This window comes from Chenopodium quinoa, unplaced genomic scaffold (genome assembly GCF_001683475.1).
Source record: "Chenopodium quinoa cultivar QQ74 unplaced genomic scaffold, ASM168347v1, whole genome shotgun sequence".
Taxonomy (NCBI): Eukaryota; Viridiplantae; Streptophyta; class Magnoliopsida; order Caryophyllales; family Amaranthaceae; genus Chenopodium; species Chenopodium quinoa.
The window spans coordinates 5,617,025-5,639,872 of NW_018744304.1; the positions used below are offsets into that span (position 1 = coordinate 5,617,025).

The 22,848-nt window shown below is 35.3% G+C and overlaps 3 protein-coding genes across 5 annotated transcripts; 2 read left to right on the forward strand and 1 right to left on the reverse strand.

The window, feature by feature from the left end:
• The first annotated feature begins 685 nt into the window (after positions 1-685).
• Positions 686-10,242, forward strand: LOC110695721 (heme-binding-like protein At3g10130, chloroplastic). 3 transcript variants are annotated; one of them, XR_002506184.1, is made up of 9 exons: positions 686-1,004; positions 1,137-1,223; positions 2,391-2,461; positions 3,441-3,542; positions 3,681-3,782; positions 3,993-4,128; positions 6,332-6,441; positions 6,652-6,803; positions 7,208-10,242. XR_002506184.1 is itself a non-coding variant. In XM_021872947.1 (8 exons), exons 1-8 carry the CDS (start codon positions 818-820, stop codon positions 6,730-6,732), a joined length of 876 nt encoding a protein of 291 aa, XP_021728639.1. In that variant the 5' UTR covers positions 686-817; the 3' UTR covers positions 6,733-7,030. The 3 variants fall into 3 exon arrangements, 1 of the variants encoding a protein (XP_021728639.1); XR_002506185.1 differs by having other exon boundaries at positions 7,269-10,242; XM_021872947.1 differs by lacking the exon at positions 7,208-10,242 and having other exon boundaries at positions 6,652-7,030.
• Positions 10,243-10,324: 82 nt separating this feature from the next.
• Positions 10,325-11,370, reverse strand: LOC110695722. Its single transcript, XM_021872949.1, has one exon. The coding sequence runs from the start codon at positions 10,882-10,884 to the stop codon at positions 10,408-10,410; it is 477 nt and encodes a 158-aa protein (XP_021728641.1). The 5' UTR covers positions 10,885-11,370; the 3' UTR covers positions 10,325-10,407.
• Positions 11,371-17,579: 6,209 nt separating this feature from the next.
• On the forward strand, positions 17,580-22,174 carry LOC110695723. The gene is made up of 2 exons (XM_021872950.1): positions 17,580-18,343; positions 21,199-22,174. The coding sequence occupies exons 1-2, from the start codon at positions 17,597-17,599 to the stop codon at positions 21,739-21,741; spliced, it is 1,290 nt and encodes a 429-aa protein (XP_021728642.1). The 5' UTR covers positions 17,580-17,596; the 3' UTR covers positions 21,742-22,174.
• The last annotated feature ends 674 nt before the right edge of the window (positions 22,175-22,848 follow it).

Here is a 22,848-nt window from a genome sequence, read left to right on the forward strand (position 1 = left end):
CATAAAGTCAAAGTTTGATCAAGTCAAACAAGACTCAACTTGATATATTTACCAATGTTGTCAGGTAATTAGTCTTTCATTTTTAGTTTTATTTTTTGGCAGGAGATTTGTGTTTCATTGTATAAACTATTTAATCTTCTTATATGTAATTGTAAATGTTAATGGTGAAAGATCTAAGATCATATTCACTTCACCTTAAAATATAGGTTTAATTCGTATATTATTCAATCAATTAATTAAAGTCTTAATCCCATAAGTAGGGTCGGCTAACATGAACCAAATTTGATTATTCTACGTAGTCATCAACGAAATAATCAAATTTGGTTCATGGTAGCCGATTCCACCAAATTTTTATTTAGCAAAAATAATTTCAGCTCAGCAAAACTTAGGCCCTGTTCTTTAGAGCTGCTTTGCTCTGCTCTACTCTGCTTTGCTCTGCTCTGCTGAAATCTGCTCAGCTCAGCTCTGCTCTGCTTCAATCTGCTCTGCTCTGCTTAAAAATAGTACTAAAAAATAGCTGCTTCAATCTGCTCTGCTCTGCTCTACCCTGCTCTGCTCTGCTCAGAAACTCAAAAGAACAGGGCATTAGTAAATCTTAAGAAGAAATTAAACAAAAAAAAAAAAAAAAAAATTTGTAAATATAATTTTATTTCAGTGCAATTAAAAGGCGAACACTAAAAATAGGGCCACATAAGTTTTGGTCCGGAAAACAGTTAAGTTTACCAATGACCACAAAACGGTAACTGAAACTGCATTTCTCCATCTTCACGTATTCTGGGCTGACTGCACTCTCTGTTTCTTTCTCAGCATTACAACAATGGCAGCACCAAAACTGCCAATATCTATACTCAATAATACTACAGTTAAATCAATGGCGAATGATCGCACCATGCTTCGTTATCCTCCTTCCAAACCGCAGCAACGCCCAACCATGTCGGCTTTCGAAGCTCGCGTCTCTCTCCTCTTCGCGCTCGCTTCGCAATCTGCTTCTGTATCTCAGCGAGGTTAATTATGAAATTATTTGTTTGTAATTCAATGAGTTTCAATTGATTTTTCAGTTTATTGTCTTGAATTTTCTAGGTTTTCTAGTTTGATTGATTTTATGTATGTTTATGTGCTTTGATTATAATATGCAGTTGTGGCTGATTTAATATCTGAGACTAGCAAGTATGTTGTTCCGAAGCGATTCGAGAGTCGGAATCTCGAAGAAGCTTTGATGACTGGTACTCCTTCATCTTCCTCTTAGCTTAGCCTCTTTTGTTAATTATTTTACTAATTGTAGCAAGTTTGATTAGTATTGAGAAATTTGATATTGTAATTGTATATTGGCATTGAGAAATTTAATTTACATTAGCATTGGGAAATTTAATTTACATGAATAACAAAAGGTTGCTGGTTTGTGCAAATTATTTCATTAGGAGAAGTGATTCAACTGTTAATGATGAAAGTTTAGTAACATAGTTGAGTAGATTCGCTTAGGCTAAAATTCTGACATTAAAATAAGAGTCTGATAGGAAGATTATACAAGTGTTAATTGTAGTGTTCTAGTGTTTGTTGAGAAGTGGTGGATAGGGAGTAGAGTTTCCGAGTGTATCTTCGCTTATTTATTGAGGTGAAATCAGCTCGTCTAGCAGCTTCACAATCTAGCCACCACATAACATTTATCTATTGCTTGCTATGCTTACAAGAGAATGAAAAGGAATGGTTTAAAGGAACATAAGAGGATGGTTGTACCCCTATTGTTTCAATAAAAATTGAATTTGTTTTAGGGTAAAAAAAAGCTATAATTTTCTTTATTTTATAGCCTTCATTTTCTATCAGCATACTCTCATTCCAAGTCCTAAATTTGTCACTAGTTGGTCCTTTTTTTCGAGAAGTAAAGAAGGAAGAGGGTGTCTTTTGTTGTGGGGATTTTGACTTTGATAGTAAAGACAATTGGCTAGAATTACAAGTAAGATTGTGGAGTATTCATAACAACAAATAAAAACAACAACACCATAGCCTTATTCCCAAATGCATGAACCAAGAGTCTATCTCATGTGTTCATCCATAAAGATCCTCCTCCTTGAGCATGAGACAAGATGATATTGTGGATTATATTGGTAAAAGTTGGAAAAACTTAATGAAGGAAATCATGGCAAAGTAGACAAAAGTATTCACAAGAAGTGATACCATTCTGATGCATTTGTCTTGTGTGAGAGGATTTCCATCAGCAAGAACATCATGCGTTAGTGCCTAACGGTCGCAGATAAATTTTGTGGCTAATTCTAATCCAGTAAATTTTGAAGAATTTGGCCATATCAATTGTACTACTTTTAAGAATAACTTCTATTTGCTGTGATATATCATTCCACTAAAGCTATTAATGTTTTTTTGGGTCTTGTTTCTAGTTCCGGACCTTGAGACTGTGAATTTTAAGGTGTTGAGTAGGAAGGACAAGTATGAGATCCGAGAAGTTGAGGTATCAACACTTCCAAACCACATTCTTTATTTTGTTGATAAGGAATACTTAAGAGTGTCAACTTGTAACTTAAGTTGCCTAGTATCTTTTCTTCATTGTTACAAAAAATATTGTTTTTTTGAATATGTTGTTCTTCATTTGAGTTCAATGAGTATAATAGAGGGAGAATTTGCAATTGTGTATACTTGTTAAAGAACTATCTCTACTCCCCAACATATGTGTGCATTCGTTTCACTTGAACTAATTAGACTTGATTGAATCTAACATGCCCTAATTTTACCTTATGTTTACACCTGATTGGACCTGATAACCTTGATTAGCCAGAAACTTATTTTCAAAAGGTGAAGAGAATGCACCCTAAATACTTACTCTTAGTTCAAATGTGTTTGTGGCTTTGTGCAATGATTTGTATGAGGAGAAATAATGTGTGATTTTGTAAAGTGCAAACATATGTTTGGATTTCTTATAGCTTTTTTTAGCTCAGATGAGAGGAGGGAAGCATAGAAGTTTTATTGTTTATTAGTTTGTTTCCTTCTGTTATGTTGCTTAGAGCCTTAGACTTTAGTTAGTATCTTTTCTGTATCTTTGTTCAATTTTCATGTGTTGGTTGGCATTGAGCCTTTGAGGGTAGTGTTTTGCTGAAAACATTTCTTATTTTCACCTTTTGTGTTGGATTCCAGCACTGTGAGTTCTTTCATGGTGGAAAACTATCTCACTGGATGGGACAAACAATATTCTCCAGTTCTCCACTACACAATTTTAATATTGCGAAAAACTATCTGCAAAGTTCTAACTCATATATTGTTTTTATAGTAGCATTGATTATGCAAGTTTAATACTTTGTATGTGGTAGCATCAGATTTTGCTAGTTGATTACTTTGAATGTGGTAGCATCACTCTCCATACCTTTGCAATCTCTTTGTCCATTCCTTATGAGCTAGTGCTTTTAACTAATTAAAGATTTTTGAATTTGCACTAGCCTTACTTTATAGCAGAGACAACCATGCCTGGGAAAGAAGGCTTTGATTTCTTTGGATCTTCTCAGTCCTTCAATATGTTAGCTGAGTATTTGTTTGGTAAGGTATTCATCAATATCTCTTCCAGTCTTTTGAGTGGTTATCTCTTATTTTTGTAGTGCAAGAAAGGGTGGTCCACTCTCGTAACTTGTGTACTATATTGTGCTGAGATTGTGGCTCTAACGTGGACTATCACTTCGTAGAATATAACAAATGAGAAAATGGAGATGACAACACCTGTTATCACCCGTAGGACATCTGATGGAGAGAAAATGGAAATGACGACCCCTGTGATTACAAGGAGGGTAAGAATTTATCATTCTAGTTCCTATTTTCTGCTCACAGTTTCTGCACTATTTTTTTTTCTTTTTATAACAGGTTACTTTGAACTACACTGGCCTTTTTTGTGTTGTCACATTTAGCTGCCCTAGAACATTATTTATTTATTATTTTTTTCTGCAAGTGTATATGATTCTTCATGCATTTGGGCTTATGGAATATGTCAAACTTCTTAGGGAAGGGGTCAAGAAAAATGGAAGATGTCTTTTGTCTTGCCTTCAAAATATGGTTCCAATTTGCCCATACCTAAAGATTCAGCTGTGAAGGTCACTGAGGTGCCAAAGAAAATAGTTGCAGTTGCTGCCTTCTCAGGTTAGTCCTCTTATTATTCTATGAGGAGAAATGGAGGGAAAAAAAAGATATCATTACTGATTTTGACTCTGAACTTAAACCCGAAAAAAATTCTGGAGGATAATATGTTTGATAATTGGCCATTGGCAGCTTAACTAAACATATTGAAATTAACATGGCTTAATAAGGATATCTAAACACATGGAAATATCTATCTACAAATAACTAGTGTTGCTATAATAAACAGGATTGTGCTTAGTATACAGTTGTGATTGATTTCAAGATTCGTATACTACACATGCAGCCCGAAAGATAACATACCAGACAACGCTATTGTGGAATCCAGCTGCATCATATTTCTGAAGTATACATCCATATACATTTTCTTGTAACTCTTGTATCCGAGTTTTGTTTATTTATTATAGGTTATTTTAGATTTTAACACCTGCTAAAAACCCGAAAATGGTTTTTAACACCTCCAAAAAATAAAAATTGATTTTAACACCACCCAAATTTCAAAAAATTGGGTATTACCACCACGTAACTGATTCCGTTTACAAATCCGTCAAGTAGGGCCATATAGACACGTGTCGCTTTGTTATTGGCCAAAAAATTAAAAAAAAAAAATTTAAAAAAAAATTAAAAAAAACCTAAAACTACCTCAGCCACCCCAGCCCCACCCATCGCGCCACCACCACCGTCCCCAAACCCACCCCCTGCCGGCGTCCGGCGTCCCAGAGAATCGCTCGGCACCGGCGACCCCACCCCCACCACCCTTTCATCCACCTACGTACTCCACCCCTTCCCTTTCCCCATTTTCGTTTCCCGACTCACCACCCCGAAACCACCCTAAACGCCCCTCCCCCGGAAAATGCCCCTCCTCCCCTTTCTCCTCCCCCGGAAAATGCCCCTCCTCCCCTTTCTCCTCCCCCGGAAACGCCCTCCCTCTCCTTTCCCCCTCCCTTAATCGATTCCCTACCACCCCAAACGAAACCCTAAAACCCGTTTAGGGTGGTTTCGGGGTTGTTGGTAGGGAAACGAAAATGGGGAAAGGGAAGGGGTGGGGTGCGTAGGTGGAGGAAAGGGTGGTGGGGGTGGGGTTGCCGGCGCCGGGCGATTCTCTGGGACGCTGGACGCCGGAAGGGTTGGGTTTGGGGACGACAGTGGTGGCGCGGTGGGTGGGTCTGGGGTGGCCGGGGTAGTTTTAGGTTTTTAATTTTTATTTATTTTTTTTAAAACAAATAAAATAGTGACATGTGTCACTGTGGACCACATTTAACGGAATTTTTTAACGGAAACCGTTAAGTGGTGGTAATACCAATTTTTTGGAAATTTGTATGGTGTTAATACCCATTTTTTTTTTTGGAGGTGTTAAAAACCATTTTCGTGTTTTTAGCAGGTGTTAAAATCTAAAAAAAAACCTTTATTATATTATTATTATTTCTGTTGTTGTGATGTGAATAAAATCTTCACAGCACAGAGTTATGCCGTCCATGAATGCTTAAATTAGATTCCTGATGGCTATTTATGAAACAAGTAACAAATTAATCGCATTTCTGTCAATTTTGAGCTCCATTTATTTACTGTAGTAGTCTGAGAGATAAGATAGATTGGAAAACAAAAATTAAAGACAGTTTTTTAAGTTTTCTGTATGGACAACTATTACACCAGTTTCAGTCCCCCTCTGCATTTCACATAAATCATTATTAAAGGGATGGTGGCCTTGAGGATAAAAGAATATAGCCATATCCTATTGGCAATGTGCATTTAAGTGACTATCTTGTTAGAGGAACTTTACCCAATGAACTCTTTGCTAAAAGCAGCAAAGCCAAACCTATCAAGGTAGTACAGGTTAGAAAGATCACATCTTGCACATGAAGAATAGCATTGATTGGTATTAGAAGAATATTCCAAGAAAACTCCTCTGAGTATGGGATGTTAAATTTTGAAAAAGCTCAGGACCTTTACTCTAGGGTGAGTTGAAGAGTTTTTATACTTTTGAGTGTGCTTAAAAGTTGCTCACCGGATGTTGGTATGACAATATTTTCTTGATAAGATTATATCAGCTTGGTTGTTTCTCTGATATCTAAGATTATATTTCTTATTGTTTGATTCTCTGTGCAATGCTTGCTTATTTGCATCATATAGTCTAATGTTTGATATTCTTCTACTCATGGTAAACTTGCTCTAAATAATTTGTTGTAATCTTATAATTGGAAACTAGGTAATGTCACTGATGAAGAGGTCAAACAACGAGAGTCAAAATTGAGAGATGCTCTGAAGAATGACTTGGAGTTTGAAGTTAAAGTGGGAGCTGAAGTAGAAGTTGCACAGGTAATACACTAATACCATAGGGTTTCTGAGAATGATTTGGTGGAATTATTAAATTTTTGACACCTACTTTTTTCCCAGATAGGTAATACATTCTATTTCTAATCAAGTGAATAAATTAGAGGTAGAATGTTGGGGCAAAAATATTCATTTTTTCATAAGCAGAGTTTTTCCAAGTGTTGCTTCGAATTTAACAAGGTTTTATTTTTGCAGTATAACCCACCATTCACACTTCCATTTACTCGCCGTAATGAAATTTCTCTAGAAGTTGAAAGGAGGAACACTAGTTCTTAACAGCTCATACGGGATCCTTGAATGGAGAAGCACCAGATTATAGTCAATGACTTGATGAAGAACAAAATGATGTAAGAGTGTGCTTAGATCCTTTGAATGTTTATATATACAATTATCTTGTAATATAATTTATTTATGTATTTATCTTTTTCCTGCCTGTAGTCAATTTACAACTATTACCCTATCACCTTGGAAAAAAAAAAGTGTACCATCTTGTGAGTGTTAAACTCTTTCAAACGATGTGAATATCATTTAAAATAATTTCAGGGCTTTGCAATAAATTTTGGGCATTATCTGGTGCTAGTTATCTGTCGTACTCTTTCAAACTCATAGTTACATTGTGGAGTGATTGTGTTTTGTGTATGTGTGTTTTTACTAAAGTTGTATGAATATATTTGAGCTTCAATATGCCGAGTTTGCTTGAAATTCTAAGAGAACAATTAGATTTGTGATTCCTAATATGTTTACCATGCAGAAGGCAATTTCCATTATTGTTTGCTCCCAAAGTTTACCGTCAGTTTCTTCTGTCATTTCAGAAAAGTGCTCTGAAGGTTAGCACCTGTTTCAGATATGTTTGTTCAGCTTCTTAATCCGGTACTTTCAATTTCATATCACTTTCATATCAATTACGGTTTGAATTCGATTCCCTTTCTAGGTGAAATCCATGCAGTAACAGTGTTTGAGAACCACAGATTATGATTCAGATAGTTGCTCCAGGAAATAGAATGATTTCTTTTAAAAATTTCTCCTCTTTTTTGAATTCAAAACATCAGTTCCCTACTCTTAAGCACTTTGATAGGATTGAGGCTTCCTAATGAATGCAAGTATTTTCTTGGTTGACAGAATAATAAAAATTAAAAAATAAAAATAAAAAAACTTGGAAAGTGGATATTATGGAGTAGCTTAGTTGACGAAAATATTATGAGTTAGTATTACTTTTCGTTAAATGTGAGGAATTGCTTACCTCTAGCCAAGTTGAACTTTTTATGTGGGAAGTAATATTACTCATGATTGATCAAACAACTTTTTACTCTTCCTAGGAACTGGAACTACTTAGGAAAGTCAACTTCTTAGGAAAAAACACTTCTTAGGAAGTATTACTTCCAAAGGCTCCTATGTTCATGATCTTTTGATTGAACATAGCACGAATAGAAAGTTGATTTTGTTACCATATGATTTCATTATAATGATAAAAGTTGTTTGGTTAATCATGGGAAGTAAAACACTCTGCAAGAAGTTTAACTTCATTCTAGGGGGAACTATAACTTCCTAGGAAGTTATATTATGGTGCCTTCAATTATTTTTGTTTCCTTAATTAGTTTTGTTTCCTTGTTTATATTACGTAAACCAAACAAACACTATATTTGCTTATAGTTGCAGATTACTTTAGGCTCAGTTCACCATTGTTTGGTTTGCTTTCTCATTTCTTTACCAGTCTTCTTTTCTTTCTCTGCTGGTAGATAAGCATAACCTTTGTGGTGCCAATGGGGTTGATAGATGTTCCACTTATGTTTATTTTCTATTTTTCATTTTTTAATCATCTTTCCATCTTATCACATTTTTGTTGTTTCAGTTTAATTTAAGAACCATTCATTCTATATTTACTATTCAATGCAGAAAATTATTATCATGTTAAATGTCATGGTAATAATTAATTGATTCTAGTAGTGGGTTTAATTATGGAGTATGAATATAAAACTCGAGATGATGTAGAATCAAAAGGTGAATGATTTGTAAGATAGAAAAGTAAATTTAGGAGAAATAAAAAAAAAAAAGAAACTAGTTCTGTGTATGTGATGATCAGTATTTGAACATGTCAAACCCCTGTATTACTTCAAGGCCCCAGGTTAAAATGATTATCATGCAATATGTAAGAAGCAACAACTACTTTAACCAATTTTTTCTGAGGTTGCTATTATGAGAAGTGTGGTGGGGATTATAGTTCTACCTAGTAAATTTGCCTGGTCAACCACCAATATATCATGGTGCTGGTAGTGATGTCTATTTCTTGACTATGAAAGTAGTATTTGTTGTAACTTACACATATTAACCATCCATTTTCGCAGGAGTTGAACATGCCATTGCTAAAGAAACCTTTTGTTTTTTGTTGTCTTTGATTGTAATGGACTTGATCAAACCTTTGACTAAACTGTACTTGCTTCTTTTGAAGTATCGTGCTAGTTTATACTTTTCCAGGCCAACGGTATGGTGAAATACAAAAAATTGTCTCTTTGCAAGCATGTGTATTGCATATGATGAGAAGTACTTGATGTGTGTTATGGTGTTATTCATTTATTTCTGTTGTCAAAGAGATTAAAGCCTTTGAATAGAGATCAGTAGGTGATTCTTCCTTGGATTTTCTGCATAAACTGCAGAGTTCTTACCTAGAATTGGACATATAAATTATAATATTTCTTATAATTTATAACTGACATTGTTCCTTAATATAATAACTCTGGATGATCTTGTAAAAATGCATTGCATCAAATTGGGATCATATGGCTTATATACTCTACCTTTGGGGATCTATGCATCAACAATTACCACCATCTATAGCAGATTTCATTATTCGCATGATTTGTGGGTATTGTAGATGTACATGATCTTTCCTCAAAGAGTCAGATTGATTTTGTTTCGGATCTTTAGAAAGTGTAAGCTGGTTAAGGCTAGACTAGATTTATTTGTGCTATTGATTGTAGATTGTCCTCCTGATAAGCTTGTTATTCCTTAGGTTAAACTCGACTTTTCAAACGTGTCCTAAAATCTAGTTGGTAAAGTTAAGTTTGAGAGGAACAGGTAGGTGCTGAAGTAATAATCAAAGAAAGAGGTTATCATGGATAAGAGAATTAGAGATTAAGGAATATAAAAAGAAGATAAAATTAGGTTAGTCTGTCCTGGAGATGTTGACAGCCATGCCAGTTGAAAGGCATGCTCTCTAACATCAACATAGGTGGACCAATTAGGAGTATTTTTACTACCCTACCCGAGTTATGACATTCTCTTTTCACTTTTAACTTTGATTTTCTGTGCCTGAACTAGACTTATTTAATGAAGATCTATGGTCAACGCAGACAACTTCTTCTTCAGTACACTTTTGCCTCCACAACAGGTCTGAAGCTCTGAACTGCAGTTTTATTTGTACTCAACTTTGTTAAATCTGTGTTAGTGTTACTAGTTACATGACCTGCCTTGACTCACTAAGAAACTTGTATGAAGGTCACATTTTCTGTTTTTGAAGATAAGAATCTTAATTTTTCTATTTCCTGCAAGTTTTTTCCCCTCAACTATGGATCACAAAATTACCTTTTTCTTTTTTTCTAATAATATCTTAAGAGTAAACTAAACTAGTTTATAATTACCCTTTTCATTATTTTGTTTAGTTACAATTTTTTTAAAAAAAATTTAGATGTACAAACAAAAGATTAATTTATTGTTTAGTTTTTGTGTTTGTGTTGTATGGAAATCATTAATCTTCACCAATCTCTTGTATCTGTTTTCATGCAACGTAGATGACTGTTCTGGATGCTGTAGGCATTTAGCTAATAGATGTTTGGACAACCAACAAAAAAGACACAAAAGCAACACTTGAGAGTAAGAATACTAGCTAACAGAATGTTTTGTATTAATATGTTAGATTGTATGGTGTTGAAACAAAATATATGGAAACAGTTTGTATTAGTCTACTTCATGTATGTTTCTTAAAGCAGGCATCCATGTCTTGCTTCCATAACTCTGCTCATCGAACTTCTCAGTCCGACACCTATCATTCAGTGGCTTTGAAACTAGTTCATCCAGTGAGACAGCACCTTTTTCTAGCATCTCCTTCAGCTCTTGCTTGCTGATGACCAACTTTATGGTTAAACTTTTGTCTTCGCTCTTACTTTCTTTCACTTTTTCTGGTTCAGCAAACCTTACCTTCTTTTTAACCTTTGGAGATTGAACTGGAAGAGGTGTAAGATAGTATAGGTGACCCGCCACCAATTCGATATTTGGCTTCATATATTGCAGGACTGGAAGATTATCTGACAGTCCATGTCCCTGGAATTCTGACAACACGTCGATTACTCTCATGGATGCTTTGTATTCGAGTATCTTACCATCGGGTTTCGCAACCTGTACTAGTTTTCCTTGTGATCTTAAGCAATTCCCCATGACTGAATTGCTTTTAAGTATGGATATTTTAGAGATTGATAGGAGAATGAGAACTATTTTTAGTGAACTATCAAAGGATTATGTTATGGAATTTACAAATTTAAAGGCCAGTGGCTAAGAGCTTTATATACAAGTCTGATTTCTTCTGACCCCACTTCTTGATTTGGTTGATTTTGAGTTGGACTAAAAACTTTGTTTATTGTTTACTTTTTGTGAAGTGATTGTGACTTGATTGAGAGTTGAGACAGGATTATCCCATCAAAAAGCACTAAATTTATAAGTTGTGCAACAATGTGCTCTTTTGTCGTTATCTTGAAAGTGACTTAAACAACATAATAAAACTCTGTTTTTACTTCTTTTGGCTGGTTAGCAAGGTAGGAGTAAGGCAAGACAATCCAATCTTTGGTAGAAAATTGCCATAGTGGTAGCACACGGCTAATTGGTTATGGTGGCGTACTCACTCCATCCCAATTTAATCGCTACACTGACTTCTGTACTATTTATATAATAATTTCAACAGTTCACTAATATATAAATGCATAGGTGTATTTATGATATTGGAGTCATTTTGATGTGTATGTTCATTTAAAATTTCAACAGTTCACTAATATATGAATGCATAGGTATATTTGTGATATTGGAATCATTTTGATGTGTATGTTCATTTATAATTCATACTAGAAAATTATTAAATATAATGATTAAAATTGTGTGTCGAGCCATTGAAAAAATCAAACGTGGCAATCAAATTGGGGTAGAGGGAGTACATATTCGTAGATACACTTTGAATGATTTTAATGTATATCTTACAGTAAATACTTTAATGATTTTAATATATATCTTACAATAATACCTTAAATGATCGCGGTGGTATATTAGATTATCGTGAATCTCATGATGGTTAATATGTGCACAAGTTGGTAATTCTCAAGTAGTGATTTTATCATCGAGGAGCAAGTTGGAGATAGTTTTTGGATTCACTGTATGCCATATTCATTTGTTATGATTAGCTACTTTATTTTTTATATTTTGTTTTTTCTAGAACCACTAAGGTTAATTAGATAGTGGGCGGTTGTATACAGCCTGATTTGCTTGACTATTGTATTGTAAAAATTGACTATCTTTTTATTGTAGGAAATGAAGTTCATTGGATTAAGAACGCATGCTTGAAGATATAGATAAAGAATTAAGTCTTTGCTTTGATCTTGGTCGGTAAAAGCTTGAAAAGCATAGCTGATCTTTCGTATAAACATAGGGCTGTTAATCAAGCTTTAAAAGCCAGAGCAATTTATATCTTTTGTTTTAAGTTATATCTTTCTTTTTTCGATAACTTAAATGTTCTTTCATATTTTAATAATTTACAAACTCCAAAAACACAAAAACAATAAAGATACTGAAATATGGATGACTATTATCCCATGTACAATCTACAATACTCTAGAGTTGGGTATTTGGTCTTATTCGTTGATGGAACCCTAGGTAATATACATTATATATATCCCGTACTAGATGGAATATGAAATACAACGTAACAACCTTCCCTCATCTCTCTATATTTTCTCTTCCATATTTAACACGTTATCAGAATGAGTATGTCTTTTCAAGCATTTGAAGTTATTTTAAATATAGCCGAGTTATATTCACTAACAGATTTAAAATCTTGCAATCTCAAATTCAACCATTCATAACGAGCTCTCGGGAGTATCATTGTTTTTTGGTGGTCATACCTTTCCTTTAGATTACTCCAAAGGATTTGTGGGTCTTTCACAGTTAAATATTCATTTTTGAGCCCTTCATGGAGGTGATGGTGAAGAAAAATCATGGCTTTAGCCTCTTTTATTGTTTCACCAACCCCTTTAGCATCTAGGTGTATTTCAGCATGTAACACCCATGATAAATAATTCTTTCCGGTAATATCAAGGGCCACAAATTCAAGGTTGGCAAGGTTCGACATCTTTCACTATACAAAATAATATTAAAAAATAAGTATATATAAATAGTATCCAAATATATGTACTAAACGTTATAATCATGCATAAATAAACCTGATACAAATCATGCATAAATAAGAACGAAATAGAATATGAGATGTTAGCATGGAGAAAAATAAGAATGGAACCTTAAATTATATATCATGCTTCTGTATTCGTTATATATATTGATATTCCAATAAATAAGCATGCAAAAGTAACATATAAATGTTAAATTATAATTGTTATGGGATGCGATTATACTTACATGATAACAATAATATGAGATTCTAGATAAAAGTTTGGTAATCCTACTCAGTTGACTAGCAATGGTGCTGATAACGTATTAAATATGGAAGAGAAAATATAGAGAGATGAGGGAAGATTGTTACGCTGTATTTCATATTCCATCTAGTACGGGATATATATAATGTACATGAGTATTCTAGATTGTAAAACTATTTGAAATGTAATTGGTAAAGATTTGGCCCTCTTTTAGATTTTTAATTGCCTTATTTTCACTTATTTAAAGTTAAATAAGGAATTTTTTTTATAAAAAAATAAAATAAAATAAGAGTTATCTAAATTCAGTTTACAGGTAACATTATACTCCGTATGAAGAACAACGCAATCTTATTGTAATCATACTCGGGATAAAGTAGATAATGTGTAATTTATTGGAACTACTATAGGAAAGAAAAATATAGGATAGATAAAAATTACTAGCTGCACTTTTTTACCGTCCAATTGTGGCTTTCAAATTCTGTTAGTGGAAGTTGCTTTTGGTTGCTTTACTATTTGAAACTTGGGTAATGGAATTCGTATTGCTTGATTGCTGAATTAATTCTGTATTTACCTTAATTATGTCTCCTTATTACTTTCTTGGACGCCACTAAATAATGGCATAATTGGGTTTGGATTAGGAGCTCGAGTCTTGGCTGTTGTCTCAATTAGTGCTTGGTGATGGACTGATGGTGTAAAAGTCTCAGCATTTTTGTGTATGTGAACTCTGTTGTTTTCTCAAAGTCTACCCCATTCATTGGCCATTGCTTAACATGTTATAGTGCATGCTGGTGGAGTTGAAAATTATTCATTGGGTGGCCAAACTTATGTTGATAATGTGTATTTATTAGGAAAACTATGACCGAAAATAAAGCTTTAATGAATAAGTGACTAGTGTGCGATTCGAGCGATGTTCTGGATGAAACTGATGGAAAATAATAAAACGCAAAATAAACACATATAATCAAAGTTGCGTAGGAGATATATTTTGAGTAAAAATAAGAAAGCATAAATATAGCTAAGATAGTAAGACTTATAAGTTAGTTATTTCAAGAGAGACAAGGTCCTTAACCAGCTAAGCCAGCCTTAATTCCCCTTTTAAGTTATTTATTGATGGACATAAGTTCAAACTATGAGTAAATAAATTTCATATATACTTTCATACTTTAATACTTAGAGTCTGTTCCCATACGTTTATTTTCAATTCAGTTTAGCTTAGTTCAATTCAGTTCAGTTCAACTGATTTCCTTCTCTTATAATATATTCAATTCAGTTCAGCTGAATTCAGTCAACGAGAACATGCCCTTAGTGTATAATATATACTTTTATATTTTAATATTTTGTATATTATGTACTACAATTGAGGGTTATTTTCCATGTAATACACAATTACTTTTTTTTTTTTTGAAAACTGTAATACACAATTACTTAGTAAAACTCTTTAAGTGTTTTTTTTTTGGGTAAGAAATGAGGTCGTAAATAATTTAGGTTATAATACATGTCAGCGTGATGAATGTGCTTATGTAAAAGATACATAATGAAAATATCCACTAATGAAGTAATGATGTATCCACTAGCAGTTAATCTCATGATTCATGCTTTACTTTGAGGAGGAAAAATTAGCCACTGTTAAGCCCGTATATGTGTTTTGTATTTAGTTGGTTAACGAGCTACGTTAAGGCCCTTGGCTTAGGTTGTATATATACCTTATTAACACTCAATACAAACTAAGAATACACATTCTTGACATGGTATTAGGCAAGCAACAATTTTTGTTTTTACTTGGCAAGTTGGGCATTGAAAATTTGCATGCTCCAACTTGAGGGGGGTGTTAAGCCCGTATATATGTTTTGTATTTAGTTGGTTAACGGGCTACGTTTAGGCCCTTGGCTTAGGTTGTATATATAGCTTACTAACTCTCAATACAAACTAAGAATACACATTCTGATTGACAGCCAGTCAGTCAACTAATAGATATTGGCCAATACACCGTAGAACTATTAGTTAAGAGAAAAAATACAAGTTAAATTACTAGGATAAACTTTTGGTGTGTTTATCCTAGGGGTAGCAAACTAGAAACATAGTTTTTTCCAGCAAAAAGTAAGGACATTGAAGCCAAAAAACTTTGAACTAGGTTTATAGCTTCAATGTCCTTTATTCATCCATCTGTTCTTAGGGTTTTCGTTTACTTTAACCCCGAAAATGATTGTTGGGGTTGTCTCCATTAAAGCATTGAGATCTATATCCTCCACTGAAGCTGCTTTGAATTTCTACATTGAAGATGGTGTTTTCCATTTTTTAAAAAATAGATTTGCTTTTTTAATTGAAAATAAATATGTTTGTCTAATGATCTAGCTCAAAAAAATTTAAATGGATACTGCTCGTTAGTTAATCACTTTATCCTCTTAGGCATGCAAATAGATTTATTGGGAAATGAGGATGAAGATCATCAAATGAGCAAGCTATATTGGGCTCAAAATAGATTTATTCTATAAAATTATAAATTAGTTTAGCACTCTTGTTTATAATTCAACGTTCATTTTACACAAAATTTTAGGAAGTGAGTTTAATGAGTAATGAATCATATTTGCTTTACGATTCAAAACATCCAATCTCATGGGAATGAATGAACCATCTGCAAAATTAAAAAATGACTTCTCTCTCTAGAAGTGTAGTCATCAGGGACTATCCCTAACACCTTGGTGTTTAGGGCCCTGGGAACTTTCTTCTTGCAGAGTGTAAGTCGGGGTGTTCATTTTAGGCTATTTCTTAGCCTTAGTTTGAGTTTTTTCTTTTGCAGGTTTTTCTTAATCAAGTTCACATCAGTCAAGTTGGTGTCCTAGTGTCCTATGGAGTCTCCAGTGGATATGGAAGTTTCGGTAGAGCAGTTGCAGATCACATCTGAAGTACTTTCAGAAACAGAACATTCTGAGAAGGCAAAGGCAGATAACATTCAGCCTAGCTCATCTGATGAGCAGAAGGTGGTTCGAATGAGTAGCATTCAGGAAAAGGTTAGTGACAAACCAAGGGAGAGTACTAAAGGTTCATTCAGAGAGGCAGTGGCAAAGTCCTCCCAGTGGTTCAAGGAAGCCAGGCAGATTGTAATGAATTCACAACAGTGGGATGAGGAAGATGGGGAGGATTTACAGCATGCCCATGCTGTTAAATTCTCAGGCCCTCAGGCAGCCATGGGCGCTAACCCTTATAAGGAAATGCTTAGGAATAAAAATCAGGGTGGAATTCCTTACTCAGAGAGTACAGAGAATGTGGAATGTAAAGGGGGGGCTAGAGATAATCGAAATGGAGGGAGGTTCGTTTCTTTTCAGATTCACATTACAAGACGATCTGGAGAAGGCGCTGCTTGGAGGGCCGTGGTTTATCCTAGAGCATTATCTCATGTTAGCAAGATGGAAGCCCAATTTCAGACCCTCATCTGAAAATTTTCAGAGCTTGTCAGTTTGGATTCGTTTTCCTGAGCTACCAGTTGAGTACTACGATAAGGAAGCCCTTTACAGTATTGCTTCTGTGGTGGGTAATCCGATTAAAGTCGATTACTCAACGAATAAAATCAGCAGATGTAGATATGCGAGGGTTTGCGTCGAAATCAACCTAAATAATCCATTAATATCGAAGGTGTGGGTCGGAAGAGCCTGACAGAAAATTGAGTATGAAAGAATTCATACATTATGCTTTAGATGCGGACGAATTGGCCATACTAGAGAAAGCTGCATTTGGAAGAAGCATATTGAACAGCAAACAAACGACCATCCTCAGACAGAAGGATATGGAGAAAAGAAACAGGGGAGAGATGCAGACAACACGCCTCAGAGCAGAGGAGCAGTAGATAAGCAGGCTACTGAGACAGGGACTAATAGGAATGTTGTCCAGCTCTATCGATCTCCATTCCCCCATCTCTGATCATGAACCAATTGTCGAACCAAGTCGATCACACAATCCCACCAACACCACCGAATTCACCTACCCAAACAATAGCTCCAACTATTCTGCCACCAATGCTGATAACCAGGCGGTGTGTTCCTTCTTTGCTATCCCGGGTCTCACCTCTATCTCGAGTTCAACACCTATTCCCGACCTTTCCTACACCAACAATCTGGCCCGTCCTAGCCGAAACCCCAATTCCCGTAGAAAAGCTAAACAATGTAAATCTAGGAATGAAACTCTTAATGAATCATCTAATTCCTCCATCTCAACCAGACTACGGAACAATTTTTCTACCAATGGCATCACCTTTAAAAAGCCCCCCGACCTTCCCGTTACAGCTAGCAAGTGTAAATTTAAACCTAATGCATCATCAAAACCTTCTAGTAGCCCTGGAAACCAAGAAGGGAGTGGTAGGTTTCGAACTAAGCCTCAACTTCCTGGCAACAGGGAACTTAGTTCCGGAGGTCAGATTGATGGCCAACCCACTGTCAATGGAGGACATATAGGCATTGGACAAGATGAAGTTATGGGAGGATTGGAAGAGGTTGCACCAGGCAGCAACGTCCAGTACTAACTGTTATCTTGGTGTTTTTCCGGATATTCATGTTAATTTTCCAACCATGAAAGTCATTATGTGGAATGTTAGAGGGGCCGTCAGTAGAGAGTTTGTGTCTCATGCTCGGGAAGTGATTAAAATACATAACCCGGAGGTCTTTATTGTGTTGGAGACCATGGCTAAGGATAGAGTTGCTCAACATGTTTATAGGGTGTTGGGATTCGATGATTGTAGAACAATTGAGGCCAACGGAATTAGGGGAGGAATGTGGCTGCTCTGGAAGAAACCAATTAATCTTTTGGAGTTTGCCATAGATTCCCCTAATGTCTTTCATTCCTTATTTAAGATCAGCCCAGACATTCCAGAATTTCTCCTGACTGGTATCCATGCTCCCTCATCAGTAAAAGATAAGGCGGCCTTATGGAAGGATTTGGAGGATAATGCTCCCCCTGCTTCGACACCTTGGTTAGTTCTCGGAGATATGAATGAGGTAGTTTCTCAAAATGAAAAAATGGGAGGTCGCCCGGTGACTAATGTTCAGGGAAAAAAGTTTCAGAAATGGATGGATTCTGCCAGGCTTATTGACTTAAAGTACAGTGGCCCTAGGTTCACTTGGGATAACTGTCGAGATGGTGTGAACTTGATTCGAGAGAGACTTGACAGAGCTCTTGCTAATGCTGAATGGCTAAAGGATCACCCTAATACTCAGGTATATCATCTTTCCAAAACTTATTCTGATCATTGCCCGATTCTAGTTGACACGGGTTCCTTAATTGCTATTGGTAATCATCCTTTTAGATGTAGAGAACAATGGATTCATAGTCCTAGTTTTAATAATTTTTTTAAGGAGTCGTGGGATAAGGGGAATAATAATTTTGTTAATGCTAAAACACATTTCGTTAGGGATGTTAAAGTTTGGAATAGGGATGTTTTCCACGCTAACTCTAATAACAAGAAAAGACTGATTGCCCGTATCCATGGCATACAAAAATACCTATGCAACCAATACTGTCCCTTTCTCTCTAATCTGGAAAAATCCTTGTTGCATGAGTTGAACAATGTGTTAAAATTAGAAAGGATTAATTGGGCTCAAAAATCCGGGGTTGACGGGAGAAAGTATGGTGACTGGAATACGAAATATTTTCATATTTTGGTAAAGGTTAAGAATAGTAGGGGAAAAATTGTGAGTTTAAAAAATGAGCAGGGTATTTGGATTGATAACCAACTTGCATTAAAGGATTTATGTGTTAATTACTTTAAAAATATCTTTACCTCAAAATAGTTGGCCCAACCTAGAAATGTTAATTTCTGCCCAAATGCTGTGGTTAAAAACGAAGACAAAATTTTTCTAGCAAGTGACATCGATGCATCGGAGGTTAAAAATGCCCTTTTTACAATGGCCTCTATGAAATGCCCCGGTCCAGATGGAATTCAACCCATTTTTTTCCAAAAATTTTGGGATGTGGTGGATGTTTCCATTACTAATTTGGTGTCTGACTGTTTTAGAGAAGGAAGAGTCCCTAGTGAAATAAATAATTCTTACATTTCCTTAATCCCTAAAACTGATCACCCTTCGACTATGAATGATTTTCGACCTATAGGCCTTTGTAACTCCATTTATAAAATTATTACTAAAGTTGTGGCTAATAGGATTAAACCGATCCTGGGTGATCTCATCAATCCTTTAATCAAGTTTTATTGAAGGGAGGACGATTGATGAGAACATCTTGGTCATTAAGGAAATCGCTCATATGTTTATTAAAAAGTCTAGCAAGAAACATATCATGGCTTTTAAGATTGACATTTCTAAGGCTTACGACAGTTTGGAATGGGGTTTTATTAGAGAGACCTTATTAGGTCTAGATTTTCCCGATAATCTGGTTAATCTCATTCTTAGCTGTATCACTACCCCGTCCATCTCCATTCTTTGGAATGGTCAAATCACGGAAAGTTTTACTCCTCCAGGGGTATTAGACAGGGTGATCCTCTCTCCTCATACATATTTGTTTTATGTCTTGAAAGGCTTTCTCTTATGATTGAGGAACAAGTGGGGAGGGGGAGTTGGAAGCCCATTAAAATAGGTGAGGATGTCAGTATCTCTCATTTATTCTATGCTGATGATGTTTTCCTGTTTGCAAAGGCTTCCATTGACAATGTAGAGGTTATCAAGAATACCCTTCTCGATTTTGGTTCTAAATCTGGCCTCTACATTAGTCAATCGAAGTCTAAGGTCATTTTTCCTCCAAAAATGAGTCTTTCTCTTAAATTAGCCATCCTTGATGCGTCTAATATTAAGGGGGCTCCTTCCTTTGGGAAATACTTGGGAGTCGAAATTAGTCCTAATAGGCTTAGGAAGGCTGATTACAATGATCTCTTAATTAAAACAAAAAATAGGATAAAAGGATGGCAAGCCAATCTCCTTAATATGGCTGGGAGGTGTACGCTAATCAAGTCGGTTCTTAATTCGTACCCTTTATATGTCATGCAAACCACCCTTCTTCCTATATCTATTGTTAATGATCTAGAGAAAAGTTGTAGAAGGTTTTTGTGGAACAAGGTGGATAGGTCTCATTATCTTCCTAGAACTATTTGGGAAAAAGTGTGTCTTCCGGTGGGATTGGGGGGTTTGGGTATGAGAAACCTTAGGCTTTGGAATTTGGCTTTTATGGCCAAACTTTCTTGGAAAATCATACACAATCCGACCAAGCTTTGGGTGAGAATTCTAAAGGCAAGATATTTCAAAAAGTCTTCTTTCTTAAATTGCTGTGACTCTCCCCTTTGGAAGGATATTATGAAGGGTAAGGAGCTGTTGTTAAGAGGAATTGCCTATAGGATTGGTAATGGGAGAGATGTTAGCCTTTGGTATCACCATTGGGTAGAGGACAAACCTCTTTATTGCCTCACTGACTCCCCCATTCCGGAAGCCATGGCCCATTGGAGTGTTAGTCACATTATCTAACGTTAATAGAATTAGAAAACATTCCCCTCCCAACTATTGTTGATTTGGAGGACTCTATTTGTTGGGGAAAGGAAACTAACGGCCAATTCTCAGTCCGTAGTGCCTACCGTCTTGCTTGAAATTTTACTAATCATCCTTCATTCCCTTCCATTAATTGGAAAACTATTTGGCATTTACCTGTTCCGTATAAGTATAAGATGTTAATGTGGAATATTGCTCATGAAATCCTACCGGTTACCACAGTTCTAGCTAAAAATGTTAATAACTTCAACCCTATATGCACTAGGTGTAACTTAGATAATGAAAATCATTTGCATTTGTTTAGGGATTGCATCAATTCTAGAGTTCTGTGGTCAAGAATTTTTGGAGGTAATAGATTGGATAAAAGTTTTAATTATCATACTTTCTTTAATGCAAGTTGGGTAAGTTGGATAAACTACAATTTGTCTCTAATTAGCACTAATTGGAAGTCCATATTCTCGGTCGCAATTTGGCACATTTGGAGGGCTAGAAATACTACAGTGTTTCAGTTAGCTATGCCTCACCCTATTTCCATGTTTAACAAATATATGGTTGATTTGGTTGCAATCATTAACACCTTTCAGGGAAAGCAAAAGAACCCAACCTTAGTGGCAGCTGCGTCCACCTGGAAAAGACCCCCACCGGGGTATGTCAAGATCAACACGGATGGAGCTTGGCGTGGAGAAGGCTCAGCAGGTGCGGGTAGCATCATTCGAGATGCAGATGGTTCATGGATGATGGGGAAAGCTTGGAAAACTAAGGCTCGAAACCCAACAGAGGCGGAGTTACTAGCCATTAAAGGAGGAATGCAAATGGCCATTGAGGCTTCCTTCGACAAGGTGGTCATCGAAACTGATGCTATTTCCCTTAAAAACACCATTGAAGACGCTGGGAAGTATGGTACAAGTGAGTTGGTTGCGATTCTCAGGGACATGGAAGCTATGCTATCCAAGGGCTGCCACTTTGAGTTCAATTATGTACCAAGGGGCGCAAATGGAGTAGCTCATCTTCTTGCTAAAACTGCTGTGGAAAAGGAGGCTATTGATGGTCTGGGAAAGCTGTTTGACAATCCCCCTGGTACCATTAGAGATGTATATGAAGGGGACATGCTTCGAAGTGTTGAATGATTAGTGTTTCAAGCCTGACCCGTAGTGTTCGAGGGTGCATTTCCTTTATTATTATGATTAGTGCTCTTCTTTGGTTGTTTTTCCCCCCTTAGGCAATGTGCCTAAGTTGTTATGGGATGTAGTATGTTGTTTCTGTTATCTAGCTGGAAGGCTAAACTATGGACCTCTTTTGTACTGCTTAATTTGATTTTTAATTAAATTTCCTTTTCCCCTAAAAAAAGAGTTTAATGAGTAATGTACTAATGTTATTTTATTTTATTTATTAATTTTTCTAATGTATTCTTGTACAAAGTGAGTTTTATAGTGACTAGGGTGGTCTACGCGGATGCGCGCAAAGGGGCTAGCTCTTGCAGATAGAGAAACTATATTGGCGTGTATTTACACCTTTGGTTAAGGTGGTAAAACTGGTAGTTTTAATATGTACTATATAGGTTATGTGCCTATGTGGCGGCTTTGTAGAAGTAAAAGAAAGCCACCATAATCCTTATCAATTTTTTTTTTTAAAACCATCAACATTTAACAGTGTTATTTCAAAATTATTATTAAATAATATTTAATTGATTTGCATTCCTTCATATCTTAAACAATTGTTAGTTCAAAACTCTTAATTAATTTGCATGTTTCAATAATATCTAGTGTGTTTTTCTTCAAATGAATTCTTTGTGAGTTTTGGTCAAATGGAGCAATAATATGTGAAATGTTCGTTGTAGCTAAAAACTTAATAATGTAAGTACTTTAATGTTCTACCACCATCAAACATCTATATCTATATTTAATACTAAAGCAATAATCAATTAGTTATATTTTTTCTCTTAAATTCTCTCCATAATTAATACCAATTTTTTTTTTTTGGTCAAATATCATTATTTAATATGAATTATGTGCACCATCAAACAATGTAAATTTCAAAAACTAATAAGGTTTAACAATAATTGTAATTAAAGGACGATAAGATTGTACGGAGTAAATAAGAAGAGCAATTACAAAGGAGTAAAAAAAACTATGAATTAATTGATGATATGTTTAATGATTAAAAAAACATTGATATATTAATGAGAGTACAAATATTAATGAGGGTAAAAAAATAAATACACATTTTTGTACACA